This window comes from Neopsephotus bourkii, unplaced genomic scaffold (assembly GCF_033783945.1).
Source record: "Neopsephotus bourkii isolate Nb327-2 ecotype Australia unplaced genomic scaffold, CSIRO-AGI_Nbou_v1 NB_1016, whole genome shotgun sequence".
NCBI classification, from domain to species: Eukaryota; Metazoa; Chordata; class Aves; order Psittaciformes; family Psittacidae; genus Neopsephotus; species Neopsephotus bourkii.
The window spans coordinates 2,643,417-2,666,297 of NW_026901505.1; the positions used below are offsets into that span (position 1 = coordinate 2,643,417).

Consider the following 22,881-nt stretch of genomic DNA (forward strand, 5'->3'; position numbering starts at 1 on the left):
GCCACGTGAACGCGCCCGGCTCCCCCACCGCCGCCGGCACCCGCACACGCCGGAGCAGGCAGCGACATGCACCCAGCAGCATGCACCCAGCGACATGCACCCAGCGACATGCACCCAGCGATATGCACCCAGCGACATGCACCCAGTGACATGCACGCAGCGACATGCACCAGCGACATGCACCCAGCGATATGCACCCAGCGACATGCACCCAGCGACATGCACCCAGCGACATGCACCCAGCGACATGCACCAGCGACATGCACCCAGCGACATGCACCCAGCGACATGCACCCAGCGACATGCACCCAGCGACATGCACCCAGCGATATGCACCCAGCGACATGCACCCAGCGACATGCACCCAGCGACATGCACCCAGCGACATGCACCCAGCGACATGCACCCAGCGACATGCACCAGCGACATGCACCCAGCAGCATGCACCCAGCGACATGCACCCAGCAGCATGCACCCAGCGACATGCACCAGCGACATGCACCAGCTACATGCACCCAGCGACATGCACCCAGCGACATGCACCCAGCGACATGCACCCAGCGACATGCACCAGCGACATGCACCCAGCGACATGCACCCAGCGACATGCACCCAGCGGCATGCACCAGCGACATGCACCAGCGACATGCACCCAGCGACATGCACCAGCGACATGCACCCAGCGACATGCACCCAGCGACATGCACCCAGCGACATGCACCAGCGACATGCACCCAGCGACATGCACCCAGCGACATGCACCAGCGACATGCACCAGCGACATGCACCCAGCGACATGCACCAGCGACATGCACCAGCAACATGCACCCAGCGACATGCACCAGCGACATGCACCCAGCGACATGCACCCAGCGACATGCACCCAGCGACATGCACCCAGCGACATGCACCCAGCGACATGCACCAGCGACATGCACCCAGCGACATGCACCCAGCGACATGCACCCAGTGACATGCACCAGCAGCATGCACCCAGCAGCATGCACCCAGCAGCCAGCTAGGGCCAGGCTCGGCTCAGCACAGCCTGGCTCACCGGAGCCTGGCTGTGACTGGGATTTGGCCGGGAAATGTGCTCCTCTACTGCGGAGCTGATGGGCTTCCTGCGGCTGTCCGTGGTATCTGCGGGCAGGGAGGCCGGGATCCGGGTGCTGGCAAATGGGAGCTGAGGGGATGCCTGCGGGCACTGGGCTCCCATCACCGACTGACCGCAGGATGGGTCCTGCTGAAGGAGGACCTTTGGCGTGCCCAGAGCTGAGGGTGCTCTTGGGGTGACAGGGGTGTTAGAGAGATCCAGAAGCAACCTGAAAACTGTGCTTGTCACAGAGGTGCTGGGGGGAAAAATAATCCCTGCCGGCACCTGCTGCCCTGGGTGTCTCAAAGCACAGCCTGTGGCTGGGGTCAACCTAACCCAGCCCTGTGGGGTGGGAGGGCACTGCGGCTGGGGCACCAGGCGGCCCTGGCACCCCGGGGCTGCTGACCCCAGTGGAGACCTTCTTCAGGTCTCCCTGGCAGGCTGCCCTGGGTGCGCGGGGTGCTGGAGACCATCCGGTGCTGCAGCTTCCTGCTGGAGGCATCCTTCCCCCTGCACAGGGACTGCAGCACCTGGGAGATGGTGCAGGGATGGCAGGGGCAGCACAGCCAGCACCGCCTGCCCTGCAAAGGGGGTGAGGCGGGGAGCATGGACTGAGCCCTTCCATCCCCACCCAGCCCTGTGCATGCGGCTCTGCTGGGAGCGGGGTCCCTGCGCTAACACAGTGGCGGTTGGGATGTGCACAGTGGTGCACAGGAGGATGCCATCCTCGGGTGCACCCCTCAGAAAGATGAGGGGTGCATGGGGAAGGTGGTTTTGTCAGCCCAGTGCTGACACCAGAGCACAACAGCAGCATGGTGCCCACCCCTGTGTGCGTTTGACTCCTCATCCTAAACACCATAAACTTGCTGCCCCAAACACATCTCAGGGCCTGCTCTGAGCCTGAGGGTTCTCAGCCCCACATCCCCTCGCCCTCAGCCTGAAGCATTTGCCATGCTGTTTGAGATGCTCACCACAGCAAGGGTCTGTGTCTATGGGATGAATCCTGGCAGGAACCAGCTTTCCATTCCATGGTGGTCTGGAGGAATGGGTCTAGCTGAATGATTGCTGATCACCTATTGCGACTAGATGCTGCTGTTTCAGAAGAGTCAAAGCCTTTCCTATAGTGCTGCTGTGCCATTTGTGGTGAAAAGGCAGGGACTCTTCACTTCTCTCTCCTCTCCCAGGGGTTCATTTCATCAGCTCAATAGGTGTGGATGAAGTAAAAGCCCTGGCTGCATTAATGACATACAAATGTGCCATAGTGGGTAAATACAAAGGGAACATGAAGCACATGAGGACCTGGGCATGGGATGGGGCTGTGGTACAGTGAGTCAGAAAAGCTCGTTAGATGCTTTGAGAATCAGAAGTGCTCTAGAAGTGCAGGATGTTCCTCTGGGCACGATGTGCGAGGGCACGGCTTGCTGCGGCTGCAGAATGTGCCACTGGCAGTCCAGGATGTTCACGTGAATCAGGGAGCATCAAGCACTGTGCTTTCCAGAAGCAGTCTCTGTGCCTGGGTTGTCATGGATTCAGCTCTGGCTGGTGGTTGTGGCAGGCTCAGGTCTGTATCCCATCCTGCCTTCAGCTCGGCTCCACAGAGGCCGTGTGTGTGTGGTGTTGAGGGGGGAGCTGTGTGTGGCAGGGGGAAGCAGCATCCCCCTGCCTGGGTTCACCAGCAGGGTCCTGATTGCCACAGTCACCTCCTCCCCTGGGGAGCTGGCAGGGAACATCTGTTTGCCTCACCTGGTCCTTTCCAGATGCCCCTTTTGGCGGTGCCATGATGGTGTGAGCATCGATCCAAGGAAATACTCGGTGAGCTCACTCCTGCCCCCGCCGACAGCCTGTTACTCACAGCCCTCCCTCTCCGCGCCTGTCACAGCGATGCGCTCACACAAGCCGGGGGAGATGTTTGTAGTAACACTCACCCAGTGACTGCGAAAAGCAGCTTGGGGCGGGGAGGGGGGTGGTGAGCTCTGGTTTATGGGTCAGTGCATCTGGGCAGAGACGTGCTGAAGGTGTAGGGGCACTCCTGCTGCTGCCCACTTTCCACTGGGGGAAGATGCAAAGCAATAGGGGTTGGAAGGGCAGCGAGCAAAGGGACCAGGAGTTCCCACAGCTCTTTTTGAACCCAGGCTCCCCTGATGCTGTGAATTAGCTCCCTGGGGACATCAGGGTGAGCACTGTACAGGCAGGGCAGAGCGGACTGCAGCTCTGTGGTTTTTCTTGGGGCCTGTAGTAACAACGGTGTTTTGTTGTTTTGCTGTTCCCATGCAGGAACATGAACTGGAGGCAATAACAACGCTTTTCGCTGTAGAAATGGCCAAGAAGGGAATTACAGGGGAGTGTTTTGTCCTGGTTCTGCAAGCAGAGGGTGGCGTGCAGGCAGGGGAGCGGCAGCGGCTGCCTGGCTGGGCAGGCACAGGGGCTGTCAGCAGCACTCGCTGCCCTGGTGCTCTGCTGTCTGTGCACTGCTTCCCTCTGCCTGCACTGTGGAGTCGGAGCAGAGGGAGCCTCCTGCAGCACCAAGCACAACAGAGCTGGCCCGGGCTGCCTCCCACCTACTGCTGGGGAGGGTCTCACCAGGTACCATCCTCCATTCCCACTGGCCTGTGCAGTCACAGGGAGGAGTGGAGGTTTCTCCAGCCTTACTGTGTGATGGATAGCTCAGGGTGCTGGTCACAAGGCAGACTTTTGCCTTCCCTCTTTACTTGAAGTACTGGGAAGGGACAAGGCAAAGACTGCTAAAGTCAAAGCTGTTCATGCCTGAGGGAAGCTGGGGAAACCCTGGGGTATGGGCAGCACCGAGGTATGGTCAGGGGACTCCTTGGTGTGCCCAGGGCCATGACTACCCGTGGAAATCACCTCACTGTACACATGCCATTGGCTGGAGCAGAGCAGCTGAATCACAAAGGCAGGGTTTGACAGACTTTTCTGCCTCTGCAGGGCCTGGGATTGATGTGCTGGCCCCTAATGTCCACACCAGGCAGTGGGAGATGTCCTGATAGCTGACACCCACACATACACACTGGGGTACAGGGTGAGCTCCCACAGTGCTGGTTTGGAGCCCAGGGTGCTATGGGAACTGTAAGGGTTTGCTCCCAAAGGTCTGTGTCAGTGAGTTGCTTCAGGGGAATTTTAAGGGGAGTGTGAGGGAAGCTGAGGCTCAGGGAAGGTCCCTTCTAGAGGTCTTGCACCAGGTGAGACCTTAACCATCACTCTGCCCATCCTGTCCTCACAAGACATCAGTGCCCAGGCAAGTGTGACAGGAAAGCCCATCAGCCAGGGAGGCATCCATGGGGGACACTCGGCCACCCGGCACGGGGTCCTGTATGACATTGAGAACTACCTCACTAATACTGACTACACAGACCGCATTGGCCTGAGCATCACCTTCCCATGCAAGACTTTTGTGCTGCAGGTGAGTGCTACGGTTTGAAGAGGACATTTCCTCAGGACCATTCTGCCTTTCCTTTCAGTCTCAGCACCTGCAGTGCTCTCTGGACATAATTCCCCAACTCTACCCTCACCCTGTCGCAGAGGTGCTCATTTAAGCAACATTCATTGGAGTGTTTCAGGCCTGCTGTGGATGGATCCGTTTCAAGAGCCAATTGATCCCTTAGAGACTTGAACCAGCAGTCCAGGGGTGCTGCACTGTTCACTCTGCACCATCATTCCCAGGGTTTCCCTGTAGACATCCTGCCTGAACATGCTCATAAAATGGAAGCTGTGCCTGTGCAGCAGGCAGGGCGGAGAGGTGGCAGGATGCAGTGAGCCCTGCTAGGCTGGATGGGAACAGCCAACCAACTCCAGTGATTTTTGTCACCTCCAAACCAGCCACAACAAGCTGTGATGCTACCTACGGCAAAGGTCCTGCTTGGGGGTGCTCTGTGGGTCTGGACCTTGTCTTGCCCAGCAGCCTGGACGCTGAGGGTGCCAGCCCTGCGTTTCCCCTCTGCTCCCAGGAAGGACATCCCCTTCCCTGCAGCCCAGGCTCTGCTCACAACCGCGGTGAGCTGCTTCCCCCTGCTGTAGCTCCAGGAGCTGCTGCCCAGCCACTGCCCGCTCTGCGCGGCTTCTGCTGAGCCCACTGCTCTCTGCAAGGGAGAAACAACCCGGAGGCTGCACCCCAAAGCCTTGCCTGCAGCCAGCCCCCTGCTTCCTCCGAGCCTCTCTCCCCGATACAGCTCCCTGCCGCGGGGAAGAGGCGTTGAACCGAGGCAGCACTCGGAGGTGTATGGGGCGAGCCCTGCCTTTGCCGAGCCCTTTCCTTTCCGCGCATCCTTCGCTTCACGGATGCAGCAGCGAATGAGCAGGCTGCTCGCTGTGTGTGCAGTGTTTTGGTGCATTTTGCAGCCTCAGAAACCAGTGGTGCTTTTCAGAGCCGTACTAAGCTGGCAGGCGCCTTGCTGCAGACAGTACAAACCCATCTGTTCCCGTTAGAAGAGCTGAGCTCCCCCCAGCCCTGCCCTGTGCCGGTTCCGTGGCAGCAGGTCACAGCCCGCAGGTGAGGGGCAGCAGCATTGCTCAGGCTGTGCCTATGTGCTGCGTGGTGCCCACCGAGGGGCTGTGCTTCTCACTGGACCTGTTTTCTACCGAGGTTGGTTCTTAGAAGCTGAAGGCATGCTGTGCTTGGAACATCACAGCTCTGGGGGGATGAAAACAGGTCGAGCTGATAGCCCCTATGTCAAGCATTCTGCTTTTCACAACCCCCTAACTAACCAAGATCTCTGTCCTGGCAGGTCCTGGTCTCTATCCAGCCAAAACACCCACCAAGAACTACTAGGTCAGGGATTCTTATTTGTGCTTCTGAGCTCAGGCTCCTGAGAGGGGACTGTTACCAGAGCAGCAGGTCAGTACCCCCATGACTTCCCTTCCCCCAGCATGTTTATCCTCTGTGTTGCTGCAGGGCTTTGCCAATGTGGGGCTGTGCACCATGAAGTACCTGCATGACCATGGAGCCTGCTGCATCTGTGTTGGGGAGAGAGATGGAGCCATTTACAATCCCAGAGGGATCGATCCAAAGGAGCTAGAAGTCAACCCAGCCCCTGTTCTTAAGCAGTGGTGGTCAGTGCCTCCCTCTGACACGCACAGGGAGAAGGGGGCTGCCCTTCATCTCCTGCAGAGCTCAGCTCTGAGGTCAGTGCCCAACACTGCCAGGGTTGGCCCAGCAAGACTCCCTTTTCTCATTCCAGGGCCATGGCAACACAGTTGGATACCTAAAAGCAGAGCCCTGTGATGGCAGCATCCTGAAAGTGCCCTGTGACATCCCCATCCCTGCTGCTACTAAGAAGCAGCTCACGAGGGAGAACGCACCCCAGGTGCAAGCAAAGGTACAGACTGGTCCCAGGAGGCCCTGCCTCAGTGTGTGAGTGACAGCAGCCCAGCCAAACTTTGGCTTTTGGCTCTCAGTGCCCCAGGGAGGTGTTGCATCACTGCACTGACAATTCATCTGCTCTGCCAGAGGGAGAGAGTGTGAGCAGAGGTGGCAGGTCACATCACTTAGGGGAACAGGGAAGCCCAAGCCCTTTCCTTGGCTGGCAGTGAGCTAGGATTGACCTGGCTGGTTCTTCTGGCAGCCTCAGTCTTCATTGCTGTATCAGATTGTCCCTGCAGGGCAGAGGAGATGATACCCTCAAAGGGTGTTGACACTGAAAACCAGTCAGCAGATAAAAGCGAGCAAAGCAGGGGGATGCTACAAGTGCCAGCTTCCTCCCTTCACTGTAAGCTCCAGGACTAAAAGGACATGGCACGCTGGCACCTGGGACTCTGCCACAGCCAAGGCCTTTTGCAGCCTGGGCCTTTAATCATCCCGTGTGAAACATCAGGTCTGAGCTTCTGCTCACCCTGAGCAGCTCTGGTAGGGAGAGCACCCAGAGCCCTCCACCAGAAGTGGCCTGAGAGGTGGGGTTGGGTCCCAGCAGCAGGGAGAGCAGCCTGGCACTGGTTTCTTCTTTCATTTCTCCCACCTAACTCACCTCCCCTCTGCTTGTGCTCTCAGATCATTGCAGAAGCTGCCAATGGCCCCACTACACCAGCAGCACATGACATATTCCTGCAGAGAAACATCCTGGTGATCCCACTCTGTCCATCCCCACGTGCCTTTGACAGGACATGTATGTGAATGCAGGTAGTGCGACCATATCCTTCTCTGAGTGTCTGAAGAACCTGAACCACATTAGCTATGGCCTCCTCAGCTTCACGTATGAGCAGGAATCCAGCTACCACGTCTTGCAGTCAGTTCAGCATAGCCTGGAGCAGTGGTTTGGCAAGATCAGAGGGGAGATTCCCATCATCCCATCTGTGGAGTTCCAGGCCTGTGTAACTGTTAAGTGCCTACAGCCATGGAAGATTCCCTTGGATCACTTGTTTCTCATTCCTGGACACTCCCGTCTCCCTTGCTATCATCCCATTAATGAAGGGGATGGGGTGGAGATGCTGTGTGTGGAGGTACAGCCCTACCATCTAAGAGTGCTGCTGGGTGCTGCAGGGAGCCACTTAGGGGCCAAGCAATGTGGTGGAACCAGCTGCAGAGGTGGCAAGCCAAGCTTGAACAACCCATGATGATGCCGTGCCAAGCAGAGGGGCTGTGTTTGATAACCGGGTTTAGGAGAGCCATCTCCAGCCTCTCCCACAAAGGAGATAAAACTTCTCCCCCTGAGTCTGCCTCAGAGAAGCACTTTGTGTATTCGGGACTGGCCTACACCACCGAGTACCCAGCCAAGGTACCACCAAGGGCTCTTTGCCTCGCTCATCCCTGCCCTGCAGAGGCTCTGGGCTGTGTTTGAGGAGTGCTCACCCACAGCACCCCATCACCACTGCTGCCAGCTCAGCACAAGGCCTGGGCTCATCTTCCTGGTGGTGGCTGTGCCCACCCTGTGGGCAAAGCCTTGTGCTTGGCAGTGTCCCTTGTTGCTGTTGGGTACTTGTCCCTCCCTCTGTTCCCCCAGACCAATGTACCCCATCCTGAGGGTTGCTTAGGTGAGCTGGGGGGATGCAGTGCTGGGCGGGGGGTGTCTTGAGCCACTCCTCAGAGTTGCCTGCACTGTGCTCAGCAGTGTGTGTGGAGCCCACCCATGGGTACAGGGTTTGTCCCCAGGGGAGTGCTGAGGCAGCAGTGGGAGAGCATCTCCAGACCCACTCGTAGGTGACTCCAGGTCTTACAGAACAGCCCCTTGGTCTCTTGGTGCAGGGGTGACCCTCTCCCTCTTGGGTGCTCACTGGGTCTTCTGCCCCTCCTTGTCCCCAGACCCTCTCAACACACATCAGCCTCACAGCTCTCCTCTCTCTCTCTAGCAAATCATGGCCATGGCTGCAAGGTACAACCTGGGCTTGGACCAGAGGGCTGCTGCCTACCTGTGTGCTCTGGAGAAGGTGTTCACTGTGTGTGATGAGCCTGGCTTCACCTACTGACACAGCGCCCATCGGGGCTGGCACAAACATCCCTGCCAGTGCACGGTGAGGGTCACAGTCCTGCTGCACAGGGGTGCCCAGCACACTGTGCTGCACAGAGGGGACACCCTGGTCTCTATAAATGGTTGCTTCGAGCATGTTTTCTCCCTGCTGCCTGGCTCTCAGCTCTCCTGGGCTTCTCCCTCTGCCCCAGCCCCTTTACAGCCTCCTGGGAGCTGGAGGAAGCCATGCTGGTGCTGCAATGAGCCCTAGGGGAGGGGACAGCCCATGGCACAGCCAGCCTCGGGAGCAGCTGCTTGGTCCATTCAATAACACAGGGTGGGTGCTGCAAGCACCACTGCAACTGGCGCATCCATGCGGAGCGCAGCCAGCGCGGGGATTTGCAGGCGTCAGCAAAGCTGTTGTGTGGCTGTGCTGACTGCTGCAGCTTCCCTCCTGGATGGCAAAGCTGGAGAGCAGCACGAGCTGGGGATTTAATCTGGGGATGTTCGTGGTGGAGAGGCTCAGTACAGCCTCACCCAGCGCTGCAGTTGTGGAGTGGAGGCTGGCAGAGGACACGGGCCGGGTTGGTGGCCTTGCCTTGGGGAGCTGAAGGAGCAAGGACCATGCTCTGGAGTGGGCACAGGAGCCCCTGTGGTGGACACCACTTGGTGTGTGGCACTCACCTGCCCTTGATGTGGTCACACTGCAGCCGCAGGTGCCAGCCCCCTGAGGGGAGCAGGGTCACATAGGAAGGTGGGGCAGCAGAGGAGAGGCTCCCCTTTGCTCTGCATTTCTGGCACAGGATCAAGGTGCCTTTCAGGAGGTTCCTTACAAACAGCAGCACATCCTGATGAAGGAAGGGGGAGCTGGGGGAAGCTTGCACCCAACACATGCTCCTCTCTGCCAGCACAGCCAGCATCCTGGAAGGGAACCAGCATGTGTCTAGCCTTATCCCAGCTTGGGGTCCAGCCCAGAAGGCCCCCTCCATTCATCTGCAGACACAAAGCACTGTAGAGAACACACAGGCAGGTGACATGGGGACACTGCCTGCACCAGAAGCGTGGCTGGTGGCTCAGGTCACAGGGACCTGCTGCTCACACAACAGCAAGCAGACAGGAAGAGCACTTGTCCTCACAAGAAGCCAGTCCTGCCCAGTCCCCCAGCAGGAAGCAGTCAGTTAGTCTGCCCCAGCCCCTCATTCCTCTTCCCAACAGAGGCATTCTGATTCCCCAAATCACCCCTCTCTCCTTGGAACGCACAACCAAGCTTACAGACAAGAGTTGGCTTTATTCACGGACACGAGGGCAGCTGTGTCACTGGCAGCTGCCCTCGTACTGCACATCCAGCGACAGGAGCGGGGCGATATCCATGCCACGGCACAACACAGCGTCGGCACTACGGGACCTCAGGGAGGGCGCGGGCACCGTCACCACCCAGCAGGCTGGGGAGCAGGCTTGGGCACCGGGGGTTCACAAAGGCAAAAGACCCGTCTACCCATAGAGATAGATATATATGTAAAAAAAAATAGTTCCACGATGACCAGAGCAGAACCACAGGGACATGCGTGCAAGCCAAATGTACAGCAGCCCGCGAGCAGGTAAACATGCTTTGTACAGACACAGACACGCCGGGATGCAGCCAGGGTTTATGGCGCTGGGAGGGATACAGAGCGATAAACCCGGGCTACACGCACGCACTCACACACACACACACACACCAGCCCCTGCGGGCAGTGCCCATGGCTCAGGGATGTGCCAGGGCTTGGGGGCTTGGACACAGCGGGGGTTTGTCACAGCTAGACACAATACAGAGACACGGACACTGTCCCTTGGAACGGAACTGGAGGAAGAACTCGTGGGCGAACAGGGCAGAGGCACCCCTGCACCTCCTCGGCACGGAGGCACCGGCCAGGGCCGGCTGGGGAGGAGCAAGGGGCTACCGCCGGTTCGTTGTGCTGCTGGTGGAAGAGGCGAGGATGGGGATCCATTATGCCTCTGGCTCGTATTCCTGGTATTCCTCCTGTGGGGAAAGAAAGAGCCCTTGAGAGAGCTCCTGGAGCCCCTGTCCCATCCAGCCTGCCCACGGGCTGCAGGGCTGCGGCTACCTTGGAGCAGGTGGGTTCCTGGCTTTGCTCCAGACAGGGATGGTCACTGGCACACTGAGCCCCTGGCACCGTGTGCCCTCTGCAATGCCCTGTGCCCTGTCCCCTCACCTGCGGGGGATCCTCGTAGTTCTCCCCCTCTGGCTCCAGCAGCGGCTCGACCAGCGGCTCCTCAACAGCCTCCTGGGCCACCTCCTCTGCCTGGAGATGAACCCGGGGTCAGACACACACACACAGAGCCCCCCACACCACACCCACCCTCCCTGCCCCTGGCACAGACCAGCAACACACTCGGGATATGGAGGGCTCCACATGGGGGGCACCAGTGGGGCCCAGTGGGCACCCACCAGCCCACCTAGCTGGGAGGAGACAGGCACGGGGCCATGGGAGCAGGGCTTATGTGTGCGTGTCCCTGAACTGCTCCCAGCCTCCTCCCCCAGCAGGCGAGGGGTGCTGGCACCATGTGGTTCCCAGGCATCGGGAGCATCCTGCATCCCTGGCAGCGAGGGCGGTGCTGGGTAACCCCTCCCCGGGGCTGGCAGGAGGGAAAGGCAGGCGGCCGATCCCCCCCAGTGCAGCGGCGCTGGCCTCATTTCTTCAGCTGATGCTATTTTGGGCTAAGCTGGAAGCCGGCAGCTCGTGGGGGTGGCGAAATGTCCCTGCCCGCCCCTCGGCTCCCGCAGCTGTCAGGTCACCTCGCAGCCGCTGGAGCAATGCTCCGCGGGTCCCGCACCGCCAGCGCCATGCAGGAGCCCGCACACGCACACGTCCGCAGCGGCGTGCTCGGGGCAGTGATGCCTGCGTGCCCTGGACCTTTGGGATCTTCCCGCAGGGCTGGGGAGCAGCCAAAGGGCTCCCCACTGAGCCTGGGGACATGGCAGCATCCCCATGGGCATGGCATTAGCCTGGAGGTCTCACTCACCTTCAGGTCCGCAGGGAATTCCTCCTTCTTCACCAGCCCGGTGGCTGCTGCGATGTTACCAGCGCCCGAGAATGCTGCTTCACCCAGCTGGGACGCCTGCTCCTTTGCTTTCTCAGCCACTGCAAGAGTCAGGGGTGCCCGTCAGTGTCCCCCCCCCCCCGGCCAGGGAGAGGGCTCCAGACGCAGCTCCATGCCCCGCAGCACCTTGGAGGGCTGGTGGAGAACTGCTGGCAGGATCAGACCCTCCCACATCACTGCCCTGATGCTGGGGAGGGGAGGGGGCAAGGATGCTGCTCTGCAGCTGGGCAGGGAGTGTGAGGAGCCGCTGCAAATCCTTCCTTGCGGGCCCTGTTATACAAGAGGCTTTAGCTGAGTGACATCAGCCCCTCAATTAGCCTCTGATCCTGTTAGCACAGCCACACTCTTGGGGCCAGAGGGGTACCGTGGTGGGGACCCAGAGGGGACCATACCTGAGGTGACACCTTGCACCACGCCTTGGGTTTTACTCCCTGAGGGCAGAAAGAGACAGAGACAGGGTTAGAGGTGCTGCATCTGGACTCTGCCATGTGCAGTGCCTGGGATGCTGGTAGGGCTCTTTGAGCTGCGGCTGCATCCTGCCCTGCACCAGGGCAGCCGGGAGCTGAGCACCCGCACAGCTCCCTGCAAAGCTCCCCTGGTCCCTGCAGGAGCCTGGCCTGCGGCAGCATGGGGCCCAACGCTGTGCCAGGGCAGGCAGGCAGGGTGCACACCAGCTGTGATGCTGAGCAAAGCCTCCCACTGGAGGTGGGATCCATATCCAGAGCTGGGGCCAACATGGCACGGGAAGCTCACAGCCGGAGCAGCCCAGGGCTGGGAGCTGCTTCTGGCCATGCCACCCTGCCATGCTCCTTTCAGGTGGAGTGACACAGCCCGCAGATGCCAGGGCACCCCGCGGGATGGGAGCAGGTGTCTGTGATGGGGAAAGGCAGGGGCTGGGCAGCTCCTGCAGGATGAATCCTCAGGGCGCTCCTGGAGCTGCTGCACCCTTCCACAGCACGCACCCCAGGGCAAGCACCCACTACAGCCCCGAGGAACAGCTCCGGGGCCTCAGCCCTCCCGCAGAGCGGGTGCCCTCTGGAGCGGGACGGAGTCGGAGCGCTGCGCCCTCCTCCCGCTGCAGGCAGCGCGGCCTCAGCTCCCTCCCGAGAAGCCCATCACCACCGCGGGCACGCTGCCTGCCCGGAGCTGCCTCCTCCCCGCCAGCCATGGCTTCGAGGATTCGGCCCCGAGCAGATCCCGGCCCCGAGGGGCAGCACGGAGGGACCTGCCGCCGGCGGGATGCAGGGGAGATGCCGGCAGAGCCGTGGTGTGGGATGTGCTCCAGCACACGGCTTCTCCAAGGGGGATAAACGTGTTCCCAGCCCCTTGCTCCAAGGTGGGGACATCCCAGCACAGGGATCGCTACCTCCACCACGGTCCCTCTGCGCTCCGGCCCCAGAGCATCCACGGTGAAGCGCCCCTGGGCCCTTGGGCTCAGACCACCGGGAACCAGGATGGGCTCCCGCGGGTCCCATCCCCTCAACCTGGGGACCAGCCCTGACACTGCCCCTGCCCGCGGGGCCCAACCTCCCGCCTGCACCCGCCCTGTGGGCAGGGCACTGCGGCCACCGGCTCCTGCCCCGGGACACCCCGCCGCAGGCCGGCCGTGACGGGGGGAGCGGGGCCGGTGACAGTGGGGCGGCGGGGAATGAGCAGGAGAACGCAAGGGCAAACGCAGGATCCGGCAAGGGCAGGCAGAGGAGACCGGCAGGAGCATGCAGGGCAGGAGCACGCAAGCAAGGATGGGCAGGGATTAGCCGGGGGGCTGGCAGGGGGCTGGGCAGGGGGCAGGCGGGGGGCAGGAAAGCCGAGCCGGCCCTTACCGACATAGAGGACCCCTTCCTTGGTCTTCTCGGCAGCCTCGGCCACCCCCTGCTTGGTCTTCTCGGCGGCTGCGACCACCCCCTCTTTGGCCTTGGACAAGCCCTTCATGAACACCTCCATGGCGGCTCTGCGGGGAGAGGCCGCACGGCTTCACCCCGCCCCGGCCCGGCCCCGCTCCCGCCCGCCCTGCGCATCCCCGCGCATCCCGGAGCCCCCGGCCCCGCCGCCTTCCCGCCCCTGGCCCCGCTCCCGCCGCCCGCCCGACCTGGCTCGCTGTCGGCGGGGACGGACGGGCCGGGCCGAGCCGGGCCGGGCTGCGGCGGGGCGGGCTCAGTGCGGCTGTGCCGGGGCCGCGCCGCGCCGCGCTGCGCCGTGATGTGCGGGGGGGACCGCGCGGCGCCGGGCTGAGCCGAGCCGAGCCGAGCTGAGCCGATCCCGGCTGCCCCCGCCCCGCACGGGCTCCTTCCCCGCACGGCTGTGGGACGGTCACATCACGGCACACTTGCTCCCTGTTCCCACCCGTCCTCATCCCATCCCGCGCTGCCCCCACGTTATCCTGTCCTGGACCCCATCGTGTCCCATCCCCATCCCACCCTCTCCCATGTCCTCCTGGTCCTGATCCCATCCCCTCTACAGGCTGTCCGTGTCCCATCCTGTCCTCATCCCACCACCTCCACGTTCTACCCTCTCTCTACACCATTCCTGTCCCTCATTCCACCCTGACACCATCCCCTCCTCATCATGTCCTCTTCCCATCCTCCCCATCCCATCCCCACCCCTCCTCCTGACACTACCCCACCCTATCTGTGTACCTCAACACACACCATCTCGAGCCCACCCTGCACTGTCCGCACTTTACCCCATCCTTCCCCCCATCTTGATTCCATCCCACCCTGACCTCCGTCCCCCAGTGCCCTGCTCTATGGGGGATCCCTCCCAGCTCCCTGCCCCACAGGAGGGGCTGGTCTGCCCCCTCCCTCCCACACCTCCCTCCCGCCCCACCAGCTGCAGCTGGGGCTGCCTCATCCCACCCGCCTGTGGTCACTTAAGAGGCGGAGGCTGTTGGGGGGAGGCTGTGTTGTGCACGATGGCTGCCGGGGAGCAGGTGAGTGTTCCCTGCGGGCTGGGCCAGCCAGCAGAGCCCAGGTAGCCCTGGTGTCCCCCTGGGGCTCTCCCTGTGGGTCCGTGTCATGGTGTGCTGGTGGCCGTGGGGCTCCTGGTGCTGTCCCTCCTTCCCCAGCGCAGGCAAGAGGAGCGGCGTCGGAGGAGGGCTCAGCAGCAGGAGCTGCTCCTGGCAGAGAGCCTGGGCAAGCACCCCCTGCAGAACAGGTATGGAAGGGCCTGGCTACAGGCAGCTCCTCCCAGCGTGATGCTGGGGCTGCGGAGGGCTCCAGCAAGGCTGGCACGCCTTCCCACTGTCCTCTCCCTGCCCAGGTGGGCACTGTGGTTCTTCAAGAACGACAAGAGCAAGATGTGGCAGGAAAACCTGCGCCTCATCACCAAGTTCAGCACCGTGGAGGACTTCTGGGCGTGAGTGTCCCATGGGTGGGCAATGTGTCTCCTCTGGAGAGCCCCTGGGTAGGGGTGGCTGGGCCAGAGGGCTATGCTGGAGGCCACTGAGGTACCTCTTGTCACCTGCTTCTGTGTTTTGTCTCCGTCTTGTGCAGGCTGTACAGCCACATCCAGCCTGCCAGTAAGCTTTCATCTGGCTGTGACTACTCCCTCTTTAAGGTACAACATCCCCCTTGTTGCAGTCCCCTCTGAGAGCCCCCTGCAGCACCCAGTGTTATGGGGCACACTGAGTGCCAGTTGGGCTGGCAGGCCACTGCTGCCATAGGGTGGGAGGGGAGCACCCAGCCATCCCCTTGCCCATCCCTAGGACGGCATCGAGCCCATGTGGGAGGACAGCCAGAACAAGTGTGGCGGGCGCTGGCTCATCACCCTGGCCAAGCAGCAGCGGCACACTGAGCTGGACCATTTCTGGCTGGAGACGGTGAGTGTGGCCCTGCTTGGCCATCTGTGGGGTCCTACCAGTGGTGTTCCTGCTCTCCCAGCACCAAGCCCTAATGGGGACTGTCCTGGGCTTCATTCTCCTCCTGGCAGCTGATGTGCCTCGTTGGGGAGATGTTTGATGATTACAGTGATGAGGTGTGCGGGGCCGTCATCAACATCCGTGCCAAGGGGGACAAGATTGCCATCTGGACCCGGGAAGCAGAGAACCGGGAAGGGGTCATCCACATCGGGTAATGCAGTATCATGGGCTGGGGGTGGGTCTGGCGAGAGTGGGGTCCCTGGGCAGGCAGCTGGTGGGAGAAGTGATGCTGCCCTTTCATGCATCCCCTTCCCTCCTCCAGGCGCATCTACAAGGAGCACCTGGGCCTGTCGCAGAAGGTGGCCATTGGGTACCAGGCCCATGCAGACACAGCCACCAAGAGCGGCTCCCTCACCAAAACCAAGTTTGTGGTGTGACCGCAGGGGGAGTGGGGCATTGCCCATGGGGTCCCCTGTCCAATCGCACAATGAACGGCTGCAGATAAGCATGGTCTCTGTGTCCAGGGCTCTGGCATGCTGGGGTGGCTCTTGCTTTGGGGATGGGTGTCTGCTGGGAGGGGGACTATGTGTATCTGCCTGCTGAGTGAGTAGGGCCAGGAGCACAGAGCTGCCATCACCCAGGCATCACTGCAGGTTTGGGCACTGTGTGAGCCCTGCCTCCCCCAGTGCCCTTCTCCATGGGGCTGCAAGGGTATCGCTTTGCTCTTGGGAACCCTGGATAGTTCCTGGAAGGGTGATGGGTTGCTGTCCTCCCCTGCTTGAGGCACAGGCACAGCTCACTGCTCTGTGCACCTGGATGTGGGAGGGGGGTACCAGAGCCCAGCTCCTCTGCCTCTGCTCAGCTTGCTTGCTGGCCTCCATCTCTCCCAAGGCCTTCACATAGGTAGGACATGGCTCTGCCTGCTCGGGCACAGCAGCTCCCTGCAGAGTCAATGTCAGGGCTGCAGCACAGCATGGTCCCCAAGCTGCCCACCTTGGGCTGTGTTTGCCCACATCCCCTCTCATAGGCACTCGCAGCATAGGTGATATGAAGCTTATTTATTTCCCAAGGGTTTATTGGTGTCAGACCTGCAGGTTCACAGCCCCAGGCCATTGAGCCCTGTAAGTTTGGCTCCTCCTTTCCCTGGCCCATGTCCTCTGCTGTCCGTCCTGTCTGTCCTGGTCCTGCCTGTAGAAGGCCATCCCCTCACTCCAGCCCAATCCGTGCTCTGTTCTTTAATGTTTCGTTTCGGTTTTGACTGTGGGTTCTGTCCTTCCCCCATGCCCACACGGATTCCTGAGGTGGAGCTGCCTGCTCCCCTCCTGATAGCGCTGGTTGTGCTTCTGCCCTCACTGCAGATCTCCTTCTGGAGGAGCCTCCTCCAGTAGCACCCCGGCAGCTCCAGCTCACCCCTGTCCCAGGGAGCACATCCAGCCCATCACCGCCTCTTGGTGAGCCCAGAGCTGGAACCACTCGGCCCTAATGCTGTGTGGTGCCTGTGCTGGCTCAGTGCTGCCCTGCCTGCACTTGGGGTTGCAGAGAGCTGGTCCCACAGAAGGGCAGAATCTTGACAATATCTCTGCAGGTGCGATGGGCGAGGCATGTCCGTGCCGTGTGCCAGGCCCTGTCCCCATGTCCTTGCATAACGTGCTGCCCTGGGCTGCTTCTCTGCGCTGGTACGGGGACAGGACCCTGCTGCCCTCCCCTGTAGGACAGCCAGGCTGGGTGCTGCCGCCAGCACTGCCCGCAGGGCAGGCAGGGAGGGGGGGATCAGCACTATGGGGTGCCCAACACCCCTAAGCTGGGGCCGCTTGTGGGGGGGGGGGGGGAGGAGCCGCGGATCCGGCTGAAGACTGCGGTGTGCGCGGCGCGCTCCTCCCGCACCGTGCCCGCACCGTGCCCGCACCGGCAGCCCGGGCTCTGCCTGCACTGCCGGCCCCTCGCCACGCGATGGTGCCGCTCACCCGGCCTTGGCCATCCCCGGCACGGCAGGGCTGGCAGCCTGCCCTGCCTGCAGTGGGGCACCTCCTGCTCGCCCTGCCTGCAGTGGGGTACGCTCCACCCTGTCCTGCCTGCGCTGCGGTGACAGAGCTGCCCCTCGCTCCCCAAGGTGAGAGGCAGACAGGAGCCACGTGTGGGGCTGGCAGGGCTGAAGCTGGAGGGGTTGATGGAGGAGCGAGGGATGCACGGGATCCAATGCACGGTTAATGGCCTCTGTTTGTGACCACCATCACCATCAGTGGCAGCATGAAGCTGCCTGTCCCTCTGCCCCTTCAGCCCACTCCCCTGCCTGCCCTATTCCCCCCATAGCCTCCCACCTGGCTCTGATGCTGAGTCTCACCCCAGCCACTCGGTCCCTGTCCCCTCACCCCCACGCTGGGTGAAAGGGGGCTGTACCCCACCATGCGGGGAGGCTAAGGTTACCTGGGGGGTGGTGGCAGAGGCTGCTGCGTGCTGCTGCAGTTCATTGCCATTCGCATGCAGCCGCGGTGGGATTTCATTTGATTGGAAAAGTAATAGGAGCCATTTATCTCTATGGCTTTATGGGCTCCCTGCAGCCCAGACAGGCTGGGAGGCTGGCAGTGCCCACCTGCAGCCAACCCTCTGGGGACACCGTGGCTTCTCTCTTTAGCTCCTGCCCCCCGGGGTCCCTACCTGCAGGGTGGAGGGTGCTGGGAGGTTGGGCAGCTCAGGGACCCCTGGGTGGGTGAAGCGGTTGCCAGGAGCACCCAGTGAGCACAGCAGTGGCAGGGCTGCCCCAGCCTGTCTCACGCCGGGCAGATGTCCCAGCTGGCAGCCGAGCTGGCAGCCCTGTCAATAATAATAATTAAAAATTAATACTAATCAAAAGGGAGAGGCAGATGGCAGCAGACATGCGGCAGGGCTGCGGGGGGGGGACGAGGGGCAATGGAGACAGGGAGGCCAGCAAGGATGGGGATGGGAGGGACTAGGGTGCGGTGCAGCAGGAAATAGAGATCAGGGTGGTGTGGGGCACAGCAGGGATGGGGATAGCAGCACGGCACAGGAGGGGATGCATGTCCCCCTCTCCTGCTTGTGGTGCAGGGTCACCTTGCCGGCAGCTGGCAGGCAGCCCGTGCCTCAGCTCTGCAGGCTGCCAGCACGGCCTCTTCCTGCACCACCAGTTCTGACGGCTCCGGCAGCAAGGACAGATCTTGCCCCTGACATGCATCCAGTGCCGGGATGGGCGCAGGCACCCATCTCATTGCAACCAGTGGGTGCTGCAGGGTTAAAATCCCCCAGAGTAACTGGGGAAGGAGCTGGCTCCATGGCAGAGTGTGTGGGCCGGGAAGAGCAGGCAGCGCTGGCTCACCGTGGGAGTGGGCAGGCAGCATGGCTGCGGGCGCTGGGACTGTGCCACGGCTGTTCCTTCAGTGCTTGCACCCACCTCCCTGCCCCATCACCCGCATTGTGGCCAAAGGGATGCTCTGGGACCTGGAAGGGGGCACCTGGGTAAGCAGGAGACCTCCACCCCTGAGTACTGCCAGTGTTCCTGGGCAGATGGGACCCTCGGAGGTACCCCCGCCCTCCATACCCACCCTGCAAGGCCCTGAGCTCGCCTTCCATCAGGAGTCACCATGGCAGGCAGGGAGGGGTACCCAGAGAGAGGGGTACCTACAACGCACCGTTCCCATGACAACCTCCCTGGAGACAGCCGCCGGTGCGGGAGATGTGGGAGGTGAGGGGCCCATGGACCCCTCTGTGCTGGGGCTTCTGCGCCTGGCAGGACACAGAGGAGCTGCACCCGTGGGTCTTGCATGTGGCCTCAGGCTCTGCCTGCCCTATCCTGGCCCTGTAGCGTGGGGCAGGCAAGCATGGCAGTGCTGGTGCTGTCTCCCTGCTCTGGGCTGTTCTCCTACAGCTTGTTTGAACAAGGGGGTGGTTGCAGAGGAGCTTCCGCACAGTGGGGTTTGCATGGAGAGGACTGCAGGGAGGGAAGGGGTTAAGTGCCTGCAGTGCCATCCCCAGTGCCAGTAGCAGAGAAGGGGGAGCAGAGGACAGCATCTCCTGCCCTGTATAGTGGGAACGTGTACCTGAAAAGGGTCCCTTGCTGTCACTTCTCATCTGGATGGCAACCAGGCTCTGCAACACGGCTGAGCACTCTCCTTCTCCACAGGGACAGGCTTGCGCTTCCCACTTGTCAGAGGCAGGCAGGAAAAGGGTAGGGCTCCATTAGCACCCCCACATCCTCCCAGCATGGCACAGGGACCACTCGCTCTTCAGGCTCGGAAGGAGCTGGGGCACAGAGCAGAGAGTGGGCAGTGCCACCAGCGCCTATCCCTTCCCTCTTGACCCTGCGCACCCCGGTGTCCCCTCACGAGGGGCTGGTGATGCTGCCGGGCTCCCTCCCAGCCTCCCTATCCCTATCCCTGAGCAGCCCCACGTCCCTGCCTGGGAGGGCCGGTGTATCCCGGGCGGTCGATGCTCCCATCGATCCCGCGCAGCTCCGCCGGCTGCTCTCCCACCGCCCTGCTAATTAATTGTCTGCTGCTGCTGCTGCTGCAGGAGCACTGGGCACCAGGGTGCGGGGCTGCCTGCGCCCTGCCCTGCCTGCGAGCTCACCACCCCTGCCCTACGCATGGCCACTTCCAGCCCCAAAACCTGCCCGTGTATAGGCCACCTTCTGCTGCTCGCAGCCGTGTCCGCCCCAGGCAGGTGTGGGGACAGGGATGGGGACAGGGATGCTGCCTTTGTGCAGGGCCGCAGTGAGGTTTCTGCTTGGCTGCCTGGTTAGAAAATCCCAGTCAGAGGATGAGAAAAGCCCCTGGGAGCCCCATCAGCCTCCTGCCCCTGCTCAGCTCGGGGTATATGAAGGTGCCCCAGCACTCACAGCACTGCTGGGGGGCATCGGCACCAGTTTCATCCCGGAGCACCCTCCCTGCGTAGGATGTGCCCTGGCTGGGAGCACTGGCTGGGATGTGCAGGCCAGTGGCTTCACTGCCTGGCCACCCCACTCCCCCCATCCCAGCCCCACACTGCCACTGGTGCAGCCACCCCATGCCTGGGCTGGGGGTGCCAGGCCCACCCTTGAAGACCCCATGCCATGTGCCACCTCTGTGCCCACCCTCCTGTCCAGCACTGCCGCTGCCTGGCACTGTCCGGTGAGGTTCTGGCACCATGGCACTGTGTGTGCAGGACCCACGTGTGCAGGATGCCACTGCACTGAGCCCCAGCCCCTCCAGCCACCCCATGGCAGCAGCAAATCCATGTCCTTACGCAGCAGGGAGCAGCTCTGTGGGTGCCGAGGGCTGTGAGGAGTGGGCTGTACTGGGATGGGCTTTGCCATACGTCTTAATGGAGCCTGTCCTGCCCCTGGCACCACAAACGATAATCTGCTCTTGCAAATGGCTAATTTTGAAAATCCTCTTATAAGAATTAGGTCCTCAACATCCATATTTATTTACTTTTTATTGTCACAGTCTTCCTGTTCCTCATGTGGCTGGGGCTGTTCTCACTGCCTCTGTTTCCAAGTATCCCTGTGCAGGATGAGGCGTGGGATGCCCCATGCCATGCTGTCCCATGCTGTGCCATGCTCCCACACGTGTCCCTCACATGTCACACGTGTTCCTCACACCCTTGGCTCTGCTGTGGACCCCAGCAGCTCCAGTCCCTGCTCCCCACCAGTACCCTCCTGTGCCCAGCACCACACAGAGCCCGGTCCATGCCTGGCACCAGGGGCCAGGCCGCATCCTGCCTGTGGGGCCATGCATTATGCATTGTTTATTCGTCAGCACCTTCCCCGTTTGTAACTCAATTAAGCAGACGGCGGTTTTGCTAATACAATGGTGTTTAATATTCGACTTCCTTAAACACCACAAATGGATGGGGAGGCAGCACACGGCTGATCCATTATACATGAGCTCAAATATCTATTTAAATATTTGATGGGAGTTTAGAAAATCTCCGGGCTGGCCTTGACCATGGCTGACGGGGCTGGGCAGGAGGTCAGGAATGGGATGGGGCGGTGGATGGGAGCTGCCTTGGCTCCCTGGCTGGATACGGCACCCAGAGTTCATGGTGAGCAGGGGACAGTGCCAAGGTGATGATGGCCACAGGGAGATGGCAGCCGCAGCCCACAGAGCCGGGTACCAACCACTCGCTGGGCAATGCCATCCCTCCATGTCCAACTCAATCCAGTTTCTTCCAGGAGGGAGCCCTGGCACCATGGCTGTAGCACGCGGCTGAGCCATGACCACGGCGTGATGGAGAGGAGAATTAATTTTTAATTCCATTTTAATTAGTCTGAGCAATAATCCATTTACAGCACCCAGTGGGGCCAGCACTTCCAGCATCCCCCCGGGGCTCCGGCAGCCATGGGAAACCCAGGCACCGAGCATGCTGCACTGGGGGAACTGGGCTGTCCAGGCACCGTGTTCCAGTCCTTGAAGTTCCCAGATCCTGTGACTCCCCACATGCTGTGGCCCCTCATGCTCCCCTGGGTGGTGGCCAGGGGTGCTGGGTGTCCCCATGGGCACAAGCCATGATGGCACAATCCCTTGGCAGCAGGGCTCAGGGCTCTGGCAGCTGTGGAGCAGGATCCAGCTCATCCATCCCCTCATCTCCTCCTCAGCAAGAGGCAGAGCAAACAGAATTGAAAGTGATGTCCCCAATCTGTATTAATTAAATTCTATTAATTCATCAGTGCACGCTGTCGCTTCCCCACAGACAGCCTGGCCATGCCAGCCCGTGGTGCAGGAGGGACATGCTGCGTGAAGCACGGTGGCATTGGACAAAGCCAAGGCAGGACCAGGCAGCACCGGGACCCCGGTACCTGGGTGGTGGGACTGTTGTTGCTGGCACCACCGGCACAGTGGGAGCTGGAAACCATCCCGGGAGAGCAGCACAAGGAGCAGATGGGGCTGGTACCACACTGGGGTCCCGAGCCCCCTCCCCACCGTGCTGCCCCAGGGAGGCACCATGCTGGGTGCCCTGCACAGGTGCCATCCACACTGGGTGCTCCTGCCTGGCAGGGGGTGCCGAGCTGGGTGTCCTGGCGCTGCAGGAGAGCTCACCCTGGTTCCCATGGCAGCCCCCCGGGAGCTCGTGTGCAGCGCAGTGACTTCAGCGGGAGCAGATGGAGCCGCGAGGAGTAGAAACATCCTGTTTCCATGCAAATGCCATCAGTAATAAGGAGCCAGCCTGAAGGAGGGTGATGAGCACTGCACCACGGCTCTGCCCACGGTGAGCTGGGGGTCCCCTCTCCCGGCTGGGCTCCCACCAGTATCCGTGCAGGATGTGCCTGGGGCAACATGATGGGATGGGAGTGAGTATCCATGGGCACCATGCACGTGTGAACAAGCATATTGATACGGGAGGCCTCTGGCAGGGGTGTGATGATGGGAGATGGCTCTGGCTCACCCCGGGGCTGTTCTGCTCCGGCCTTGGCTCTTCCTGGCACTGCCAGTGCTGCACTGGGGCGG

At 61.5% G+C, this 22,881-nt stretch overlaps 2 protein-coding genes and 1 pseudogene across 3 annotated transcripts; 2 read left to right on the forward strand and 1 right to left on the reverse strand.

The window, feature by feature from the left end:
• The first annotated feature begins 1,615 nt into the window (after nt 1-1,615).
• LOC133215947 (glutamate dehydrogenase 2, mitochondrial-like) lies at nt 1,616-8,503 on the forward strand (annotated as a pseudogene).
• Nucleotides 8,504-9,752: 1,249 nt separating this feature from the next.
• SNCB (synuclein beta) lies at nt 9,753-13,822 on the reverse strand. Its single transcript, XM_061360216.1, has 6 exons — nt 13,676-13,822; nt 13,410-13,537; nt 11,979-12,017; nt 11,509-11,627; nt 10,698-10,787; nt 9,753-10,504 (listed from the first exon to the last, which is right to left on the reverse strand). The coding sequence occupies exons 2-6, from the start codon at nt 13,528-13,530 to the stop codon at nt 10,472-10,474; spliced, it is 402 nt and encodes a 133-aa protein (XP_061216200.1). The 5' UTR covers nt 13,531-13,537; nt 13,676-13,822; the 3' UTR covers nt 9,753-10,471.
• Nucleotides 13,823-14,409: 587 nt separating this feature from the next.
• Nucleotides 14,410-15,995, forward strand: EIF4E1B (eukaryotic translation initiation factor 4E family member 1B). 2 transcript variants are annotated; one of them, XM_061360325.1, is made up of 7 exons: nt 14,410-14,515; nt 14,651-14,739; nt 14,845-14,940; nt 15,078-15,141; nt 15,290-15,402; nt 15,510-15,653; nt 15,765-15,995. In XM_061360325.1, exons 1-7 carry the CDS (start codon nt 14,498-14,500, stop codon nt 15,877-15,879), a joined length of 639 nt encoding a protein of 212 aa, XP_061216309.1. In that variant the 5' UTR covers nt 14,410-14,497; the 3' UTR covers nt 15,880-15,995. The 2 variants fall into 2 exon arrangements, with proteins under 2 accessions (XP_061216309.1, XP_061216310.1); XM_061360326.1 differs by having other exon boundaries at nt 14,417-14,515; nt 15,290-15,403; nt 15,514-15,653.
• Nucleotides 15,996-22,881: the final 6,886 nt, after the last annotated feature.

Coding starts and splice junctions, on each gene's coding strand:
- EIF4E1B (XM_061360325.1), top strand. Junction 14,740..14,844: donor AAGCACCCCCTGCAGAACAG/GTATGGAAGGGC, acceptor CTCCCTGCCCAG/GTGGGCACTGTGGTTCTTCA. Junction 14,941..15,077: donor ACCGTGGAGGACTTCTGGGC/GTGAGTGTCCCA, acceptor CGTCTTGTGCAG/GCTGTACAGCCACATCCAGC.
- SNCB (XM_061360216.1), bottom strand. CDS start 13,530: ATGGAGGTGTTCATGAAGGGCTTGTCCAAGGCCAAAGAGGGGGTGGTC. Junction 12,018..13,409: donor GGAAGGGGTCCTCTATGTCG/GTAAGGGCCGGC, acceptor TTCTGCCCTCAG/GGAGTAAAACCCAAGGCGTG. Junction 11,628..11,978: donor GGTGCAAGGTGTCACCTCAG/GTATGGTCCCCT, acceptor TGACTCTTGCAG/TGGCTGAGAAAGCAAAGGAG.